Source organism: Nanorana parkeri, unplaced genomic scaffold (assembly GCF_000935625.1).
Source record: "Nanorana parkeri isolate BGI_ZX_2015 unplaced genomic scaffold, ASM93562v1 scaffold20, whole genome shotgun sequence".
NCBI lineage: Eukaryota > Metazoa > Chordata > Amphibia > Anura > Dicroglossidae > Nanorana > Nanorana parkeri.
The window spans coordinates 1,730,076-1,752,117 of record NW_017306288.1 but is presented as its reverse complement, the minus strand read 5'-3'; the positions used below and the strand labels follow the sequence as shown (position 1 = coordinate 1,752,117).

Below are 22,042 nucleotides of genomic sequence, written 5' to 3'. Positions count from 1 at the left end.
CCTCAGAGTGTAGTATGGTCTTGTGTTGTGAATATTTGCTTTTTTTTACATATGGTCTGAATCAATTGTGATGTCATTGCAAAGTAAAGAGATTTAAAGAGATATAGTGTAGAATTAAAGTATTTCAAATGCTTGCTCGCAGAGTTTTTCTTCCATTAACTATATTTTACTCACTTGCCTCTGAAGTGTTCTAGAAATGGTGACTACTCCAGAAAGAGTTCATTCTCTAGAACAGCTCTCTCCCTCCTTCCATGTCATAATCTTCTCCTCTCTTCTATGAGTGTTTTATTACTTACTGTACTGGCCCAGCTCCTCTGCCCCACCCCTCACCTCTCTACACATTCTTATGCAACTGCTGGGGGAGGAAGGAAGGACAATATAATGGCATGTCAGATAAGTGACAGCCCTGACTCTGCTGGGGCTGGTGACATTACATTCAAGATGGCAGCACCCAGCAACAGGCTCCGGGTTTTTGGATATCTACATAACAGAGGCTTTTACAGGTAAATAACATGCATAACATATGTTACAATTCACATTTAATTCTTTGGTATGATTGTTGTTGAAAAACATAGTCTGGTGACACTTTAAGTAAATTAAAATGCTTTTTCTTTAACTACTAAACTTGTGACAGTGGTAGGTGGCCACTGCAGTGAAAATACAATGAGGAGGGGGGTTATCAAAACTGGAGCAGACAGAACCTGGAGTAGTTGTCCATAGTAACCAATCAGTTTTATTTTCCATTTGCAAAGCTTTATTGAACAGACTGAAAAGACAAGCTGATTCCGTCTGCTCCAGTTTTGATAAATTCCCCATTTACGAATTCTGAAAATGCCTGGGTAGCTTTTATAGTATGTATACATGTAAGAGAGGGACTTTAGATTGGAAGTACTTTGAGGGCAGGGACTTATGTACATTTTGTAAAGTGCTGTGTAAATTGTTGGTGCTATATAAATACCTGCAATAAATAATAATAAATAATAAGTCAATTTGCCCGCATTCCTCCTTGAATCCATGGTACAGGATCTCATGTGTAATCTCTGGCTGCAGACTGCCCCCTAGGGGCACAAACTGGTAGTGCCTCTGCTGTTGCATTAACCTGACACTGTCTCTATTATTTACTTGGTGTCTTTATTATGTTTATCATTAAACAGAACTGGAAATTGTGTAAATTCAGCTCATTATTTTACAGCCCTGGCAGATCAGGACACGCCAATCAAATATTGACCAAACCAACAGTAATAACTTGCTGTGCATAAATATCAACATTATACCATGTACACATTTTAAACCACCTGGCTACTATTTTTTTAGGTACAATGTTTGCTTTCTGTAATGCTAAAATTGATTGCACATTTGTTCATTTTAAAGTAACGTATTCTTTCATTAAAAAAAAACAAAAAAACAAATGTGAAATCAATATCAGTCTTACAGAAAGCAAACACTATACATAAAAAAGTCCAGCCAAACCTGAGGGGAAGGATACAACCTTTGTCAGCGTTTTACTGCTATCAAGGTCTCCATTAGAGTCATGTATCCTCAGGGATCCCAACCTAAAAAGAGTAATTTCAGGGAGGTGCCCTTCTCATTTCAAGGAGGCGCCCTCTGCCCCCTCCGCCCTGAAATGATGGGAGATAGTAAAGAAGCTAATACTTCCCATGCTATCTGCTGGGGTTTTTTTTAAGTATTCTGACAGCTGCTGCTGTCAGAATAAAAAAAAAAAAAAAAGACAGCATAGGAATGAATGGGTTGTTGAACCATTGTGACACCATAGGTAGCGCGGCAGTGGGAAGCCTGCACAGGAGGGGTGATGTAGCTGAGTAAAAAAAACACATTTTAACATCAAGATAAAATCACATTGTTTTAAGTATTTAACGCGGAACTAAACTCATGAAATATATACAATTGCTGGTAGAGCTTTTGGCAGAAGAGACATACAACGGGGGGAATTTATCAAAACTGGAGCAATCAGAATCCGGAACAGTTGCCCATAGTAACCAATCAGCTTCTCTTTTCAGTTTGTTCAGTTTCAGCTAATGAAGGATAGAAGCCAGTTGCCATGCACAGCTGCTCCCGAATCTGTCTGCTCCTGTTTTGATAAATTCCCCTCTTTGTATATATCATAATTTACCTATTATGTTCTAGATTACAATGCAATGTTATTGTTTGTTTTCATTTATAGCAGGTTCAGATGAACCATTACAAATGAATAAATATTTTATATTTACCATCTGCACCATGAGGTGGAGATCCAGGTGCCTATATGCAGTTTCTCTGGGTTAAATGTATTACAACAGTATGCAAAGGGCTTGTTCACACCAAATGCGGACCAGATCTGCATGAGTTTCTGCACATGTAGTGCAGTGTTTTTGCCACATTTTCCATGCATTCCGGGCCTTTTTTTTATAAATAAATAAATATATTTATTTATTATTTATCAGTGCCTTCCAGGGTGTTTGCATGCACTTTGGTGCATTCCAGAGCAGAAAAAATAGGGCATGCTGCAGTTTTTCCACATGCTCTGAAACTGAACGCTTTGGTGTGAACTAGAGCCCAAAATACCATTAGAATACATTGGACGCAGTTTTGATCCATTCTGTAACTGCTCTGCTGTGCATCTGCTCCACGCTTGGTGTAAACTAGCCCTAAGGGCCCTGTAGGCTGTAATATTTTATCACATGCAGCCAATTGCCCATAAGGGGCTCAGGAAGGAATTGGTGTCTTTTCACTGGCAAAATTCCCTCTGGACTAAAAGCTGCAGAAATTGTGAGCGGCAGAACTTGATTTTGCACCATACCTATGTGACTGTATGTACACAATGCTGAGTGCAAATGACACACAAAGCTGAATGATCCAGAAATATGTGTAATCTGATCTTTCCTCCTCCTCAGGTCTGTTTCACAACAGTGAGCAGGTTTTTGAGTCTCTAGAAAGCTGATATTATGGAGTATGGTTAAATATTAAACATCCCAGTACAATACAAAATAAAAAATAAAAAAACATTTCCATATTGAGCAGAACAAGTAAGGAAAAAAATAGAAAGGCGGATTGTGACCCATCCAAACATCAGTGTAATAAATCTTACATATGATGCATTCACTCCTGTGGAAGACCTTTGAGCGCCCATCAAATCTTTGTTATATAAAGGGGCCGAACTACCAGCCGGTAGGGCCCAGGGCTGGGGGGCCCACTGACAGCGGAGGAGGTGGAGGTGAAGGAGGCCAGGCCCACCAGCGCTGATTTGGCGGTGGAGGATCAGCGTGTCCAGGAAAGGGACCCCAACCAGCCCACTGGTCAGTGAGTGAGAGGAATGAAAGCTTACTGATCGCAGCCAGCACCCAGTGTAAATAAGTACCAATGTCAACCAGTACCAGCAACAGTGTTATCCAGAACCAGGGACCATTCACCCCTCTCCTATATGTCAGCTCCATCCGGTCTCTGATCTGACCTAACCACTTGTCACCCTTATCCTGCACAATAACCACTTCATCTCCATCCTCCCACTGTATGTGACCTGTACAATAACCCCTTCACCCCCTCCTCCCTCTGTGTATGACCTGTACATTTAAAGGAGAACTATGGGGTGAGGGCTTTTCCCCATAGTGCTCCTTAGGGTAACATGAGGACACAAACTTGCGTCCTCCCGTCACCCTAAGCTCAGTATACCGCGTGCTACAGCTTGCGGTATACTGAGATGCCGCAGCTGAAGCGGATCCCGACAATTATGTCTGGATCCGCCCAGCTGCGTGAGTGACAGCTGGCTCTGTCTATCTAGAGGCAGAGCCAGCTGTACCTTTCCTTTCCGCCAGTCAGCGCTGGCGGATCGGAGCAGGGAGGGGTGAATCCAGTCCCTCCCCTATCACAGCAGAGAGCCGTGACAGGATCGAGAAGTGAGCGAACGCCGGTATGTGTTCGATCACTTCCCGATCTACTGAGCCGACCTGTGACAGTCTCATTGTCACAGGTCGGCTAGAACTATGGGGTGAGTGAAAAGCACTCACCTCATAGTTCTCCTTTAATGTAACAGTCTTGATTCCAAAAACAATGCGGGACCTTGGGGTGTCTACTTTCCAAAAAGAGATCATTTCAGGGTGGTTGTGCTGTCAAGGAATTTCTTTTGCTATTTTTTTTTTTAATAACAATAAGTAATGTAAACCTTTTTTTTTTTTTTAATCTTGGGGTCGTTGCTCCTTTATATAGTAGAAAAAAAATCCCAATGGTTATTAAATACCATAACAAGAAAGCTCTATCTCTCTACAAAATATATAAAATTAATTTGGGTATAGTGTTGCACTATAACACAGAACTGAAAAAATGGTCTGGAGAGAAAGGATTTAATATGCTGGTCATCAAACGTTAAATCTGCCAAGAAACTACGTAGTGCAAGGAGTGATTAGATACACAGTGAATACATTCTTTAGGTGCCACCTTGATATTACATAGTAAGGGTAGTGTAGATCTAAAGATGATACAGATATTGTACGGTCAGAATGTATTACGTATATACAACTTAATACTGTCCCTTCTAGCTGTTGTAGAAGTTAACAGGAAACAAAGTAATAATACAGTTAGTTATATTTTATCGCGTTGCTGGAAGGATGTCAACATTTTTTCCACAATTGCCAGGTCCTCTTTCCGTTCAGTATGGAGTGTAATGGAGTCTTATTCTTTAGGTTCATATCCATTCCTTTTTTTTTAATTTGAGGAGTTTAAAGATAATACAAAGGGTGATCCAAAAGCCCATAGCCGCACACAGAAAGAATATAAATCAGGATCCCGAAACATTTGTATTTTTTATCATAATTTCCTGATAAAGTTTGTGTAAACCCTAACAATGGACTTCTCTTATTTACTCCTTTTTGGTCTGTCTAATATACCATTGAAAGGTTTTTGTTACATCTGTTGGGTAAGTGCAAAAAAAAATACCTGTCGATCCTGTCAGAAATCTTGTGAGCTGATAACATTCTTTGCACAGGAAGAGGTTTAGGAGATGGGGGATGAGGGCTGTCTTGGTTCGTTGTAGGGATGCACCGATACTGGTTTTTCTGTATCGAGTACGAGTACCGATACTTTTTTCCCTGTACTCGCTGATACCGACTACCGGTGCCCAGATTATCAGGAAGTCGGGCAGCGGATCATGACCCATCGCACGGCTTCCTGATTGTCTGTGAAGCCGGTGTTCTAGCGAAAGAACACCGGCTTCACATGCCGAGGCTGCCTGGCTTCCTAACCAATCAGGTCAGCAACAGGTGAAGCCGGCTTCCTAGCCAATCAGGAAGCCGGGCGGCACATCATGACCCGCCACTTGGCTTTCTGATTGGCTAGGAAGCCGGCTTCACCTGTTGCTGACCTGATTGGTTAGGAAGCCAGGCAGCCTCGGCAAGGGAAGCCGGTGTTCTTTCGCTAGAACACCGGCTTCACATGCCGAGGCTGCCGGGCTTCCTAACCAATCAGGTCAGCAACAGGTGAAGCCGGCTTCCTAGCCAATCAGAAAGCCAAGTGGCGGGTCATGATGTGCCGCCCGGCTTCCTGATTGGTTAGGAAGCCAGCCTGCTTACCAACAAGTGAAGTTGGCTTCTTAGCCAATCATGAAGCTGGGCGGCACATCATGACCCGCCACTTGGCTTTCTGATTGGCTAGGAAACCGGCTTCACTTGTTCCTAGGCAGCTTGGCTTCCTGACCAATCAGGATGCCGGGAGGCGGGTCATTATATGCCGCCCAGCTTCCTGACTAATTAGGAAGCCAGGCTGCCTAGCAATAAGTGAAGCTGGCTTTTTAGCCAACCAGGAGGCCGGGAGGCAGGTCATAACCCCCTACCTAGCTTCCTGATTTGAAAGGAAGCCGGCTCCATGCTCCCTCGGCACTTGCGGTCAGAGGGAGATCCACCTCTGACCGGAAGTTCCAGTATCGGAGGTAAGTATCTGAGCATTTGGGCGAGTATGAGTACTCACCCAAATACTCGGTATCGGCACTGACACTGGTATCGGTACGGGTGCATCCCTAGCTCGTTGTAATCTAAGATAAATAAAGTAGGCAGGGCTGACACCACATGTTTGGAATTTTAGAGTTCAAAGGACACTGGGCCAAGATTAACTAAGATTGGAGGTTGTTGAGGAACGCAAATTATCACACATGACAATCTAATTTTGTCAAACTGCATGTCAAATAAACTATTAGTATACAAATATAAAGGATGACACGGGGTCCCCTTCATCAGGCTCAAAATGTCATAGCCTGATGAAGCGGACCTTGTGAGACCCCGAAAGCGCTTGCAATTGAATGGCAAGTTTGCATTAAAATGGACTTTTGCTGATCACTTCAAACGGTATGCTGGTGACATGCTTTATATTTGTATACTTTTCACAGTGCCATCCGTGGTCACTACAAGCACCCATCTGTATACACAGGACATCTAAGGATCTGGTAAGGAGTGCAGCAAGATACATCCACTTATTATAATACACTATTAAGTCTCAGTGCATATAGTTTATTTGGCGCATAGTAGGAATGTGTAACAGTCTTGAGCCATAATCCTCTTAGCACATTACTGCACACCAGAGCTGTAGCTACCTCCTTTTGGGCCCGAGGCAAGAACAGAAAATTGTTGCCCCCCCAACAGACGTGTGATGTCACCTGAAGCTGCACACACATGGCATCATTTGATGTCATGCACCCCGCCTCCAGGATGGCGGCGCGTGTGAGCAGAATGCGCTAGTGGACAAATCCAAAATAGCATAAAAATGTGTTTCTGCATTTGATGAAACTAATGAAAACATTTTTTTTAGTCTTTGCACATGTCTAATAATATGTGGTTATTTTTTATCATGATTATTTTTGTTATTTTTTTTCATTGTTGGGGGGGGGGGGGCTTTGGGGAAATATTAGGGGTCTAAACAGACCCCTGACATTTCCCCTTTGAAATAGAAATTGAGGATATTGAGCCTCTTTTTCTGCAGCATCTGTTCTAAGTGAATGGAGATTACTCAGTACAGAGGCTTCCCCCTCCCTCCGCGTCCCCTCCTCCCGTTGTTGCGCTGTTCCCGGGCTCCTGTGCGAGCCCGGGGCCAGCACAGTGCCACTCTGACAGGGGATCAGAGGGAGGTCGGTACACGAACTCCCTCCGGTCCCCTCTACGCTGTAAGAATGCGGAAGTGATGTATATTACATCACTTCCGCATTCTTGTGTCACTCTCCAGCTTTAAACGCTGGAGAGAAGCTAATGAAGCAGACCTCCACTTCATCAGCTTCTTCGGGGGTCCTAGGTGACATTAGGGGTCTTGGAGATCCCTGATGTCTCCATAAAGAGGACCTGTCACATCTTTTGCTATCACATAGGAGGGGTTTCTTAGCCCCCTATGTGATTGCAATAAAGTTAGGTGAAAAAAAAAATGAAAAAAAAAATTAGGTTTCCCAAAATTTTTTTTAAAGTTACACATAAAAAAGAATTTAAAACACAATATTTTTTTTTAAAAGTCCCCCCATACATACACGCATGCAAACATGCGTCAGGTGCGCATACCTGCGAAAACGACGATTGCGCCCATTAGGCCGCACATGTTACATATCGCCGCTAACGTCGCAGTTGGCGGCGATTGAGAGCAATATGGTTGATGTATCTGTTATTGAAGTGTCATTCTGAGCCTGATGAAGGGGACCCCCTGCGGCCCCGAAAGCGCTTGTGTATTGGATGGCAATGTGCCATTAAAATGGATCATTGACTAACAAAAACTGGTGTGCTGGTGACATTATTCCTTTATTCTGTGATTCAAACGGTGCCTTCCGTGGTCACTACAAGCACCCACCCAGCTTGGGGTTACTCTGGTTAGGAGTGCAGCAAGACATCTTGTTTTTGATGTTTTTGAGAGCAATATTGAGAGCAATAATTTTAGGGTCATCAATCACTGATAACACTAAACGGATGAGCGGTAAAATCTTTTAAAGCGTCGCCCATGGTCAGTTTTGGGTATGGTGTTTTTTTGCGATTTTGTGAGTGCGCGCAATTTGTAAGCTTGACATGTTTGGTGTCTATTTACCAAAAAATTGGGTGATAATAAATGTTTCCTAACATGTAAAAAAAACCTTTTGTTCTGGGACGGGAGGGGGCGTGGCGGCACCAAAGCCACGCCCCCTGTTTTTAAAACTATGATCCGGTCCCCAGCAATGTCTGAGGGACAGTGAACTGGCCCCATGTTTAAAAAGTTTGAGGACCCCTGCTCTATACGATGTGCAGAGCGAAACTCCCGCTCTGCGCATGCGCAGCGGAGAACAAACACGCGCAGGCGCAGCTGAGAACAAATACGCGCCAAGAGGCGCACAGGAAGTTACATCATAGATGGATTCACCGCCCTATTTAAGCCCAGCTCAAACGCCCACTAGTTGCTGGTTTGTCTTGTCAGCTTGATCGTGTTCCTTGTCTCCCGTTTAGCCTTGTCCTGTATATACCTGATTCCCCTGGATTTGACCTGTTCCTGTGTAAACGACCATCCTTGCTTGCTGCCTGCCTTTTGACCTCTGACTGTTTTGGATATTCTTCGGCCTGCTCCCTACTTGTACTGAATTGGATTTCCTGGCTTTTGACCCTGGCTCGTTGTGACCTCGATTACTGGACTTTCCTAAAGGACTCGTGCCTCTCCCTGTCTGCCTGGCCTTTGTCCTCAACCTCAAAGGTCACAAGACACGAGGTGCAAGAGAAGCCTCCTCTCACTTCGGCCTCCCTACCAGGTACGTGATATCCGCTCTGCCATCATGAGCACTGAAGCCAGCGAGTGGAGGAGGGAGTGCTGAAGCCGGGGGGGGTGAGAGGGAGGAGCGCTGTTACTTCAGGATGGCCAAGCAGTAGACATGTGCGATTCATTTCGTTACGAATCGAAATTCGTACGAATTTTCCTGAAATTACGAATTTCGGAGCATCCGAAATCCGAATGGCAGTTTCCGAATTATATCCGAAATACGAAATTCCGTTAACGAATTTCGGATCCGAATTTCTTTGAAACAGGAACTAATATTACCCCTGTAAATGAGGTTGAACAACATGACAAGATTTTTTTTTAAATCCGAAATACGGATCCGCTGCTGCTGAGGGTTGCATTACAATACACAGGCAGGAAATACGAAATTCCGTTGACGTATTTTCGTTCCGTTACGAACATTCGTTATATTGAAGTTAAAAAGCAAAGTACATTTATATTGGAGTTGATGGTAGTTTTTGTTTAAAGTCCGAAATACGGAATTCGGAATACGGAATCCGTTAACGGAATTCGTATTTCGGATAAAAAAACAACTACCACTCCAATATTAACAAAGGTATTTTGCTTTTTAACTTCATCATAACGAATGTTCGTAAAGTTACGAAAATATAACCGCCACTAACGAAAATTCGTATTTCGTACGAATCCGAATCCGAATTGAGTTCAGTTACGAATTACAAAATACGAAATAATGGATATTCCGAAACGAAACAGAACAAATTTTTTGACGGCGCACAAGTCTACCAAGCAGTGAAGAGAGAAAGACCTTCCGGCTGTCAGATCCTAGCCAGATCTGAGGAGAAGCTGGAGCCTGTGCCACCCCTCTTCTCCCTGCTGAGCCAGGGCTGTGTTGGCCGCCTGGCGCCCCTGTTGCCATGGCGTCCTGTGCTCGCCATGGCAACAGGGGCGAGGGGGTGCAGCCAGGTCGGCCCTGGCTGCGCCCCCGCCCCATGGTAGCTACAGCCCTGCTGCACACCTCTATTGCACCAAATATTGGCAAACCCATTTTCTCTACCATTAATTATTTAATGCAGAGTTTCACTTGGGACTGTTTTTACAATTGCAACGCTAGTCACATCTTTCATTTTAAAACCTTTGTTGGCACATCCAAAAAAGTTTTCTGTACGCCAAATATTTGGTGCAATGACTATAATTTATCTGGTCCATTGTGTTGTCAGCTCAGGGAGGTAGCAGCACACTATAGTTCTGGCACATCAACAGCTATTTTCCTGTACTTGCAGCATCTTTAGGGGATATAATACAGAACAATGTGCATGTCTGACAGAGTTGTATTAAATACTTTTTTTTAACCACTTCCTTTGATGATTCTAATGATTCTTTTCCATAGATACAGTGCGGTGAGTGAGCGTTGTCAAACTAGGTCAAGAAGCGTGATATTTGCAGGATCACCAGATAAAAAAAAGAAAGGCCTGAAAAAGAAAATGAATGCAACCACCACATCAAAGAACCAGTAAGCTGCAATAAATTACAATTTCATTCTTGGGTTTAGATCTACTTAACCTAATATCAATGCACTAGTTAATTTGATGCTTTTTGATAAAGCATTTTGATTCCATCAAGGAAAAAAACTCTCCATCTGTCTCTCAAACCATGCCACAAGAGAATCCAAGACTTCATTATCGCTTCCAAAACGTCTTCCTTACTAGGGATCTTTCAGTCTTGGGAAATGTGGCAGTCCCTGGGGGCAAGGACTAGTGAGTAGAGGGTATAGTCTATTAATTCCAACCCTGCTTCATTGATGGAAGCCAAAGTAGCAAAGGTCTTGTGTGCTGATGCATTGTTCTGGTGGAAGAGGACTTTTTGAAGCTACTTGCCTCACTTCTTCTCCTTGATCATACTCCAGCAGTAGACAAAAAGGTTAGACAGGTGCAATCCAGTGTCATTGCTGACAATAACGATTACGTCATTACTGTACGACTGTTAAAGGTTTTTCATATAGTCTCTGAGCGGAATGGCACTGCACTCCTGTTGTATTATATAACAAAAGACTAAAAATTGAAAGGGGCTTTGAAGGTGCCTATTGACATAGCCAAACATAATAACAAGAAGTGTTTTTTTATAAAAACATATTTTATCACAATATGTAAAAAAGAATAGGTTACATCAAAAACACCATTGATGTACTGAAAATCTTCAATTAGGTTGTACATATGTAAAGAGTCTCCAAATACCACCCCAGAAACAAAAGATTAGATGGAATAACCAATAACAGATAGTTGTCCCAAAGACTTCAGCATCAATTGCAGATTGTAACCTGGGGGGAATGGTTTTATCAGTGATAATACGTTTTAACAAATTTTGAATAAAATATGTTTTTATAAAAAACACTTATGTTTAGCTGTGTGCCAATAGGCACCTTCAAAGCCCCATTCGATTTCTAGTCTTTAATATAAGTTACTGGATGACCACACACCGCCATATTCCAACTGCTTCTTTATTAATTCATAAAATAGTCACACAGGAGATGAATGGAGACCTCTTAGAGGTCTCCATTCATCTTCTGTGTGACTATTTTATGAATCATTAGTCACACAGAACCCCTCTATTCATCACAAGGCCTTCTAGAGGTCTCAATTCACCTCCTATGTGACCATTGTATAATTCAATAAAGAAACAGTTGAAAAATGCTGGTGTGCTATCATCCAATTTCTACATAATAGGAACAACGGTTAGACACTTGAAATGTGGTGTACACACATTAAAAAACAACACAACACACTGTAACATACTAACACCATCCTAATCAAATGTCACTACTTTCATGTTTGACTGCGGGCTTTTGGGTCACCTCTATTAAAGCTGTCTCCTGTTTTTTTTCTTTCCTGTGTTTTACTTTCTTGCGGAGATCTTTAGCTATTTTCTTTTCTGTATCTTCTAAAAGTGAAGTCAGCAGGTTGATCAGGAGTGAAAGCCACGCAAGACCAAATATGATCCAGAAATACACCAAGGCGCGGTACCCTTTACTTTCATAAGCACGCTTCTGCCCTAAAAATAAGAAAAGAATAAGCTCAGTTAAATCCCAACTCAGGCTCAGCCCTCCACCCCTCTAGTGTTCTCACCTCCCCTTCGAATCACCCTGCTGTCTTTTTGATATAATAAGCCTTTTCTAATGTCTTCAGGTCAGTCACATGGCATGCTTTGTTCTCTTAGGATCACCTCCCAGTGTTGGGTGGCCCTGGATGCAGAGAGCAGTGCTGACGTACTAAGGCGAGCACTACTCTCTACATCATTACACTGTGAGTGTTGATAGTGAGGTCCCCTCAGGGGATGGGTCCATGTCACCCTACTTACATGTTCAACTTGGAAGACCAAGGACATTTTGTTTTCGGGAATAGTATTACTGCAGGGAACAGTGTCAGAGAGAAGGTGTATTAGAGTCAGAGCTGCTTTTTATTTTAACCCCTTCGTTTTTTAAATTAAATTTAAATAAAAGAAATCTAATAATAATAATGAAATTTTTTTTAAAAAGTCCCCCGCCCCGTGGGGGGTTCTAAGTAATTTTCAGGCCTAAAATGTGGAATATAACATGGGTACAAAAAATGAAAAAAAGGCCTCAGTCATGAAGGGGTTAAACACTGACTTGGGCTCTGTTTTCTTAAAAGAAAAATAAATGCCCACAAGTGAACAATAAGCACTACGCCTTCTTGTAAAAGGAAAGTGGAAAGTGTAGTTCATGAGGAAGACTGCATAAAGGAAATTTTTTGAGGCTGGCCTCTTGTGATTACAAATGGCTACCAGTCCTGTGGTTTTTAGAGGGTCTGCTGCTTTCTGGGACAGTAACTGCAGGTAACCACCAAAACACTACCTACAACAGGGGTAGGCAACCGTGGCATTCCAGCTGTGTTGAAACTATAAATATCATCGTGCCTCTTTCTGTGAGAGTCTTGCAATGCCTCATTGGGACTTGTAGATCCACAGCAGCTGGAGTGCCCCAGTTGCCTACTACTGACCTACAAAGTGCTATTGGGCTTCATATATATGTACAATGTTACTGTTCTATGCATATCTGGCAGTGTTTTAATGTGTTCCAACCCATGTCATTGACTCTTTTGTTGGAGTTTGGTCTGTAAGGCAGTGTGGGAAAAATATAAATAAAGACCTGTGAAATTAAAAAAGAATGAATTCAAAAGTAATAGATCTTTACCTCCACCCTCCAGGCTACAAGATGGCTGGTCTACATTGGCTGGGTAAGTCTTAAATAAAAAGTGTTCTGTCAAGGAAAAAATGTTGCCCCTCTCCCTCCAACCTATTGCAACCCACCCTCCCCTGCCCCAGATACCTACCTGTATCTTTCGGATGTGGCCCACTGCAATGTTTACATCTTGCAGGGAATTCTTCTTTGTGCTGGCAGTGTCAGTACAGTTGATCCCCATAGACTTCTATAGGACTGTCTCCAAAGGTGCAGGATATAGGTAAGTATACATCTGGGGTGGGGGAAGTTGTGTTACTTTAGGTTGGGGGGGCAGAAAAGACTAGTGTACTTTCTGTTAGCGTACACGTGATTTTAAACCAAATCTTTTCTACACAGCGAAACCCAGATACACATGGATTTACTAGATGGCAGTAACCATCACCACAAATCAACCAATCAGCAGCTTTCTGTCTCTCCGCCTAAGGCACAGCTTTGCTCTTTGCAATGGTCTTATTAAATAAAACTCATGTCGGGCAAAGTGACAGTGTCTTTGCAAAGGGCATCCCTGACGCTCTTACACTTATCTTACCCCCTGCACCACCAAAGACCCCAAAACATTGCCAATTTCAGTTCTGGCTGCAGAGGAGCAAGTAGCTGTGATAGAGCACTGGAAAGGTGAGTACAGAGAGTCGGGAAATGCCCTTTCTACAGACACTGTCACATTGCCGTGCATGGACAAGGTGACAGGTTATTTTTAAAGTGTGGGCCTGTGATTAGTTATGAAAAGGTCACATACCAGATCCTACTACATAATCGCCAAAGCCGATGGTGCTCAGTGAAATGAAGGCATAATACACTCCTTCCTCGTATGTCCAGCCCTCTGTTTTACTAAATACCAGGGGTGGAAATCCCAGAAATATGAAAATGCCCATCACAAGGAAAAATATTATTGTCAGGACCTTTGCCGTTTTCTGAGGGGAAAAAAAAGAAGTGCTGTTATTTATTACTTTAATATACCGAAGGACAGAGTAAAGTGATATCACAGATTTGTTTATATAAGAGAGCTATTATTGCAATTACAAATGTTTAGGCATTCTCGTGTTTATTTCTTTTTGTTGTATTGGTATTGGTATTTTTTAAGCACTGAGTGCTGGTAGAATGTAGAAGGGTAGCAAAGGACTATTTTCAGGGGTTATGTTGAGGGTAGGGGAGGGACTCACTTAGTTGTGCTTGTAGCCATTGCTGATAGCCGTGTCACAATAACCGATGCAAACATGAATGTACTGAATCCCTTGGATAATGTTTCTTTTTAAATTATTGAAGTTTTGGGATATAAAATATAGACAAAACAAAATTTTAAAAAACCCACTCACCTTTTTTACTCCTTTTTTAACCAAAAGCTTTCCAAATCCTTTACACCAATGAGAAAGATTTTTACCAACATGACTGAGAACAATGACATTCAAGGGGATTCCAAATAATGCATAGGCCATACAAAACATCTGCCCACCCACCGTTCTGGGGGCAATTGTCCCATATCCTAAAAGGGAATAACAAAAATATAAGTGAGATATTTCTAAATAAAACTTGAGGGGAAAAAAATAGAATAATTTGGACTTGTTGCCTATAGCAAACAAGCATGATCTAGCCTAACCCTAGATGAATAGGTACCTTTCCAAGCAATGCATTAATATTCAGTGTAGGGAGAATGGAATTGGTAGTTTTGGTGCAGTGCTCCTGGTGCTGATACTAATAACCTATCCGAATAGCCCCTCACACTATTCCCCCGTAATCCTAACAATATTTTTATCTTTAACCCAAGCATTAACCCTTTCTGTAACCTTAATGATAACTAACATTAATCCTCCCTGTAACACTAATCCTCCCTGTAACTCCAATGTTCACCCTAAAACTAACCCTTGCTGTTACACATTTTACCCTTCCTGTAACACTAGCCTTAATCTTGTCTTTAACCCAAATCCTAACTCTCTTTCTACCCCCAACTCTTACCTCCCTGGTAACCCCAATATTAAGCCTAAAACTACAGTAACCCTCCTTGTACCCCAACATCATCCTTCTTGCCACCTTAATTCTATCCCCTCTGTAACCTTATCCCCAAATCTTCCTTGTAACCCAAACACTAATCCCTGCAATCCTAATGTGAACCCTCCCTGTAACTGTAACCCAAACACTAATCATCCATATAATCCTAACATTGACCCTCACTGTTACCATAATCCTAAATCTTTCCTGTAATCCAAGCACTAATCCTTCCTGTAATTCTAACATTAACCCTCCCTGTGCCCAAACATTAACCCTAAAACTAATAAACTAATCCTCCCTGTAACACTATCTTTAATTCTCCCTGTATCACTAGCTCTAAATCTCCCTGTATACCTAACTCTAACCCTCCCTGTAACACTAATCCTAACTCTTGCCAATGCTCCTCGGCTCTATCTAGCTGCTGTGATGCGGTGTGAATCTGAAAGTCAGATGTTTGCAGAGTGAACAGCTCAGCGAATGCTTTATAAATACACCCCTATGTGTGTATAAATTATGACTATAGATTAAATGGTTAATTTATTGCCATATTTAATGAGGAATAAACTGGAGTAGAGCAAGTTTTTGATTTTATCACTGGAAAAATGCACAAATATATAAAGATCAGATCTTACCTATGGTGGTCACTACTGTTCCTGCGAAAAATAGGGCGCTGCCAAAATCCCAATTAGTGTGGTTGGGTAATGTGCCATTCGCTAAAGGGTTTAACCCCTGTTGGACTGCTTCTGTAACAACCTGATGTAAAGAACACATTTTAGTTGCATTCATTTTATGCAAATGAACAGTTATGAAATGAATAGAGATCATAGATGTTTCCAAAGTAGGGCTGCATTTAGAAGTCACCTGCCCTTGGCACATATTAATTCATTACAGGTATTATTATATAGCGATGACAATTTACTCAGCACTTTACATTTAGAGCAAATTCGAATCAGTCCCTGTCCTCAAGGAGTTTACAATCTAAGGTCCCTTTACTTCGGCTGTCGCATCTGTGATTGGTCCTCCTCCTCTTTCTCCGGCTCCCTGACACCGTGCTGCCCGACTGCGGACCTCTGGTGAGACACCATTGCTCAGACAGCCTGAGAGTCGCACAGCCCATCTGAGAGTCTCACAGCCTACCTGAGAGTCACACAGCCCACTTGAGAGCCTGCACAGCCCACCTGAGAGCCCGCACAGCCTACCTGGAGACATCAGGGCACCAACCCAGAACAGCACAGAGTATGTAGCTTCATATTATTTTGTATTGCTGTATAATGTATTGCTAGGATTCATAGTCCTCTATAGCTGACCTCCTTACTCCCTCCCCTGGCTGCCTCTTCTCCCTCTCTCCTCTATATTGTTCACAAAAAAAATTGCCACACGCGGCGCTAGAGTGTTCGGGTTTCATTTGTAGAAAAGGTGGCAACCCTAGACTCTACCCAGCGGTACCCTGCTGAGTGAAACCTTTAGCAATGCAATCAGAAAAGCTTGTGCTCTCTGCTGCTTAGAGAACTCTAGCTCTGACTCAGCAGGGGCCATGCCAGACCTCTGCATAGAGAATACTGCTTCCGCACACAGGTAAGTATACACTTGCAAATATACTGGAAAACTCTACACCAACCTGAAGATCCCTACTCTAATCTATAGGAACACCAATACTGGGATCTTTAAAGCAAGGAATAAGGAGCCCACTTGCTCAATGCAGCTGCAGATCTTACACGTGTATGGTTCCAGCTGATCAAAAAGATTAAATGGCATAAGAGCAATGCATGTACAATGTACCAGGAAATTGCACAATAGGAGCAGGCAGTAACTATGTACAAACTACATTCAAAACATCCAAAACATTCAGCCAGCAAAACTCATTAAAGTCTATTTTAAGTATTTCTATATTTGTAAATGCTTGGGAAAGCCCGAGTACCAGGGTTGCATTGTTCTACTCTATCCATAAAAAGAATAACCACGGATATCTACAGTATACAGCAATGTAAATACACAGAGCATTGCAAAACTGCTGTGGGGAACTGCTGTAGTGAGACTTAATGCTGTAATTTCCTACAACTGTCAAGAATAAACAACAGGTCCACCAAACACCTTGTTACATACAGGGTGTCATTCTCTATGGGGGTTATTCAAGGGGGTTATTCACAGAAGAGCCGAAGGATGCAGCCGTAGCTTCAGCTGATCCTCTGGCTCTCTTCGGCCGCTGGAGCCCTTCAGTTCAGTCGAACCGAAGGGCTGCTGTACGGGCTATTCACTATAGCCCGTACAGCACCCAAAGGCGGCTGAGTGGCTCAGCTGAGCCGAAGGCATATGCCTCGGCTCCACTGAGCCGAAGTGTCAGCCGAAGCGGGGCGATTTTGCTCCACAAATGACAGCTGGGTGGAGCCGGTCATGATCTCACGGCTGGGTCTGCCCAGTTGCAATGACAGATCAGCGCCCCCAAATTACCTGGGGGCACTGATCTGTCATTAAACAATAACAACTGGGCGGAGCAAGCTGTGACGTCATGGCCGGCTCCACCCAGTTGTTATTCATTGGCCAGGACCTGCTAGAAGACTCTAGCAGGTCCCGGCCAATAGAAAACAGTTGGGCGGAACTAGCTGTCACTGCTGGCTCCGCCCAATAGTTTTTTTTCTATTTTAAAAATCTTTATTTTTTTATTTTACTATTTATTTACATGTTTTACATTTTTTCTAACCTTTTTTATTTATTTTTTACTACTATTTTCTATTCTGCTCTGTACCAACGAGGTACCGAGCAGAATAGCCAGCCGAATGCCGCTCAGCAGCATTCGGCTATTCACTCACAGTCGTTCGTCCCCTAAGTGAATAGAGGCAAACGGCAGCGAGTGAGCTGCCGGAGCTTCGGCTCAGTAGATCCAGATGTTGGATCGGCTGAGTCGAAGTCATTCTGCACTTCGGATCAGCCGAACATGCAGAGCATTTTCGGCTGAGCGAAGGGCCGAAGGTAGCCTATGTACGGCTGATTTCAGCCGATATACGGCTGAAATCAGCCATACTGGGCCGAAGTGAATAGTCGACCGTTGTTTGGCTCACTTCACTTTGGCTCGGTTATTCACCTCTGGCAGCTTAGTGAATAACCCTGTTAATGTTTGCTATTGTGGAGGAATGTTTCATAAAGTAGAAAGCTGCATCCCTGCCCTAGAGGCACACTGGATACCTTGCTTAGAATGACTATAAGGGAGCATGGGAAGTTTTTATAAGTGTAGCTAAAGCCAAAATCTTTTTTTGTTTTGGATAGAGTGTTGAGGAGTTAGAAGCCCTGTTAGGTTTGTATTACTGTGTCCAGGTTAACGCAGAAATAAAAAAACTACTCTTGCAGTGGGGCTTGCTCCTGTACTGCAAGGGTTAAATGGTAGTTTTTGCCTAGGGTATCATTAAAGGAGATGTATGGGGAAAGTAAAACATACTCTCCCCAAAACCTAGAGCTGCTGTGGGACACTGCTGCTGTCCCACACAGGCTCCAAAGACCGAGAGCTGACTGATGACATGATTACGGATCAGTCAGGTTTTGGTCTCCGCTCCCAGAGTAGAGCAGTGGCTGTCCCCCCTTCCCTCTCTGTTCATTAGCAGTCACTGAAGCAGACAGGGGAGGGGTGTGGACGGCTGGCGCTGGCGGTCAGCCATGCATAGAGAGCAAAGCCACCTGTCATGTAGCTTGGGTAGATCTCGACAATGTTGTCAGGATCCTTCTTAGCTGTGGCACGCTGTGCGCTGTCAGCTGATAGCAGGCATTAGCCTGCTATATGCTGACTTTGGGTCCTAGGAGTGTATTAGTATTGGCTCTTGCATTTAGACACCAGGTCCCATACTCCATGAAAGTCTGCATATTCCTGCTGACTGAGCCCCAGGTGCAGTGTACGGCCTCACACTAAAGTCAATGGTTGTATGCTTTTGTCTGCGATTATATGTTGGCACTACATAAATCCGCACATGTGTATGGATGTAAAATCTCAGATTCACCCAGTCTGCATCCAAAATGTTACGTCCATGTGCATGGCGGGTTTACGCAGTGCCGGCATATGCATATTGACAACAGTATAGAGCCATTGACTTTAGTGTGAGGTTGTACGCTGCAACCTGGGCTCAGCTAGCAAGAATACAACGGCTTTTACAGAGTACAGGAGTCGGCGCCCGTGTGCAAGAGCCCTAAATGTACTCCTGTGGTCCAAAAGGGAAGTATAGCAAAAGGTTTGGCTTCTCTTTTAAAAAGCAGTTTTTCTTACTTACCTTTTCCCTCACTTCCCCGGCAGCTGGTGCTCTCCTGTTCCGGCTGATGCTCCAGGTTGTGGGTGGACCCTGGTGACCACCCTTTCAATGCAAGACTGCTTGTCCTGCATTATACGTGATGACATTGGAGTGAAATGAATGGACAGAGCATCATGGAGAGGTAGCTTTGGGGACAGGTAGCACAGAGAGGAGGGAACCTGCAGGAGCGAGAGATTGGGTATAGAAAAGTGCCATTAATTGGTACCCTAGGCAAAAATGAGCATGTAACCCTTGCAGTGCGTGGTAGCCCCACTGCAAGGGTAGTTTGTTCATTTCCCTGGAGTTCAGCTTTAACCTCTTCGGGACCAGCATGTTACCCTCTTCCTGTCCAGACAATTTTTCAGGTTAGTTTCACATACTTTCTAGCATACAAAATGTTAAATAAAAATGCCAGGACAGTGCCAACACCCCCAAAATGACCCGTTTTTGGAAAGAAGACCCTGCAAGGTGATCTTATTTTATTTTATGCGTGCTTATTCTTTTAAAGTTGCCCACTGAAGCCAAGTCTTCCGTGGAAGAGAGTTGAAAGGATGAAAAGCTGAAAGGTTGAAATGTTCTTGCACTGAAATTGCATTGTGTGGCTTGATGTCACGGATAAACTTGAACCACCCTCCCCAAAACAATCCCACAATTATTGGTGGTCAGTGGCACTTTAAACTTCCCCCAAACAACAAACCCACAATCACTGGTGGTCATTGGCATTTTAACCCCCATTATTAGTGCTCAGTGGCACTTTACTACCCTCTAAAATGTGTGAGTGTACTAAGATGTACATACAGGTACGTCCACTCACCGTAGTAATGGTGCCATCTGGACGCTTAGCTACAATGGTCAGACGTAGAGTGGTTAAGGAGATTTACCATCTCTGTTTGTCCCGGTGACCATTTTCGAATGGGACTGAATGTAAGGGAAAATCCAAAACTTTGAGTTGTCACTAGAACAGAAATGGAGCAGAAAACTTCCAATGGGGACACTGGTTTCTGGTTACAAGAAGGGGGAATTTCACTTGATTTGCAGAGATGTCCTCTTACTTTCTGTTGTGTGCCATTTGGGACACAAATGGAAAAGAAAGCCAATGCGGTTTTATCTTTTCCTTACTCTATTCAACATGAAAAAAAAACGTTTTTGAATCAAGTGGTCTGACTGATTTTACTATCCAGGAGTTGCTCCTCATATCCCCTGTCCCATTCCAATACAAACCCATCACACCCATCTGTGGATAAAACTGTAACTACAACAATGGGAGATATGCTGCTCTAGCTCATCCTTGATGGACAATAGATGTTCCAGAACTGGTTTCCTTACACTGATCAGCTGTTTCACGGCATCTTCTGTGAGACACGTGTAGTTCTTCAGGAATTGTAGTTTGTGGTCCTCTGTTTTCACCTTCACTTTTGTCTCTGCCTCTTGCTCCAGCATCTGAAATATCATCGCCCCGGCCAGCAGGTACATGCAAAATACAAACGCCAGCAGGACATTTTGAAATAGCCCAGAAAACATGTTGCTGCTCTTATTCCCAGTGCTTCTTATTTCAGTCTGTTTCCATCACCAGTACTTGAGCTGACTGTGAGAATCAAGAAAGTCAGTGCCCTAGAGAGAATTTTCCTTTATGCTTGGAGGGTCAAGGACCTGTCCTTCCCAATGGGAATCCGTTTATGGAAGCAAAGAATTTCACGGGGAGAGCTAGGGAGGAGCCATTCACTCTCCCTGTAAACTCTTTGTACTTTGAATTCTGACACAGTTTACATTTCCTGCAGATATATACAGGGCAGAGCAATTATTACGCAATATGTTTAAACAACACGTACTGAAAAAGATTTGCCTTATTATAGCTTGCTGGGTGTATCTTCTTTTTATTGTATCTGGCAATGGGATTGACGCCATCTGCTAACGAAGTCCCATATTATCTGTGGATTTATGAAGGACAAAAGAAAATTTAGTAGAAGAGCCCGGTCACTTATTGCAAAACTCAAAATGAAAGGTACACGTGTACATAACAATCATTGAAGCACTTTGGCAGTTGTGTTTATTTATTTTATGTGTTTATATAGTGCCGGCAATACAAGCCTTCGGGCTAGTTTTACAACCAGAGTCGCACAGTAAAGATGAGGTATTATTTACAGTTTTGGTTTATGGAAGGAAACCTGAGCAGCACCTGGGGAATAATATACAAACACAGCAAGAACATAAAAGGATTTCCAACCCAAATCTACCTTGTGAGAAAAAAAATATGGTGAGAAGGGACTAAAGCCATCAAAAAGCCCAGGCTCTAATCCATGCATAGCACAGTAGCACATTCTTGAAACAGAAGGTATTCACATGTCTAAGATGTCACAGAAATTATATTATTATTCCTCATTTCAGGACTGGGTGGAGCCATGTAAACCAATGCTTTACACCTCTTTTGCTAGATACACATCTATAACCACTGGTGTATAGTGCAAATATTGTCTACTATTATAGAGCTATTTATTGCAAACTGCATACAGATGTTTCACTTTTTGGCCGTCATCAGTACAGAGTATGGAAACCATAGATTCTATAGAGTAGGGTTTAGTAAAAAGAAAAAAGTAATATCTCTTCTCCATCACTGTCCCCTGCAGACACTCCGCTCCAGATGTCTAATGCTGCTCGTCTTCCAGATTGAATGATGGCAATCACCATTTAACTCACTTCCTGTGAGCCCAGCTTGTCATGGAAATACCCATGGGGGGGGGGCATCATAACACAGGCTGAGCTCACAGTACTCCTGGACTAAGCGTCATGTGACATCACCAATTAAACTTGTAAAACATTAAATCACACTGCG

At 43.0% G+C, this 22,042-nt stretch overlaps 1 protein-coding gene across 1 annotated transcript; it reads right to left on the bottom strand.

The window, feature by feature from the left end:
• Positions 1-11,512: 11,512 nt before the first annotated feature.
• On the bottom strand, positions 11,513-21,107 carry LOC108791581 (potassium channel subfamily K member 16-like). Its single transcript, XM_018562107.1, has 5 exons — positions 20,539-21,107; positions 15,577-15,697; positions 14,275-14,441; positions 13,698-13,872; positions 11,513-11,754 (listed from the first exon to the last, which is right to left on the bottom strand). The coding sequence occupies exons 1-5, from the start codon at positions 20,731-20,733 to the stop codon at positions 11,513-11,515; spliced, it is 900 nt and encodes a 299-aa protein (XP_018417609.1). The 5' UTR covers positions 20,734-21,107.
• Between the last annotated feature and the right edge of the window lie 935 nt (positions 21,108-22,042).

Bases quoted from the DNA above. Each gene is read 5' to 3' on its own strand.
- LOC108791581 (XM_018562107.1), bottom strand. From the start codon at position 20,733: ATGTTTTCTGGGCTATTTCAAAATGTCCTGCTGGCGTTTGTATTTTGC. The intron at 14,442-15,576 runs GTAAGATCTGAT...ATTCCCTTTTAG, and splicing joins AACAGTAGTGACCACCATAG to GATATGGGACAATTGCCCCC. The intron at 11,755-13,697 runs GTATGTGACCTT...TCTTATTTTTAG, and splicing joins CGATTATGTAGTAGGATCTG to GGCAGAAGCGTGCTTATGAA.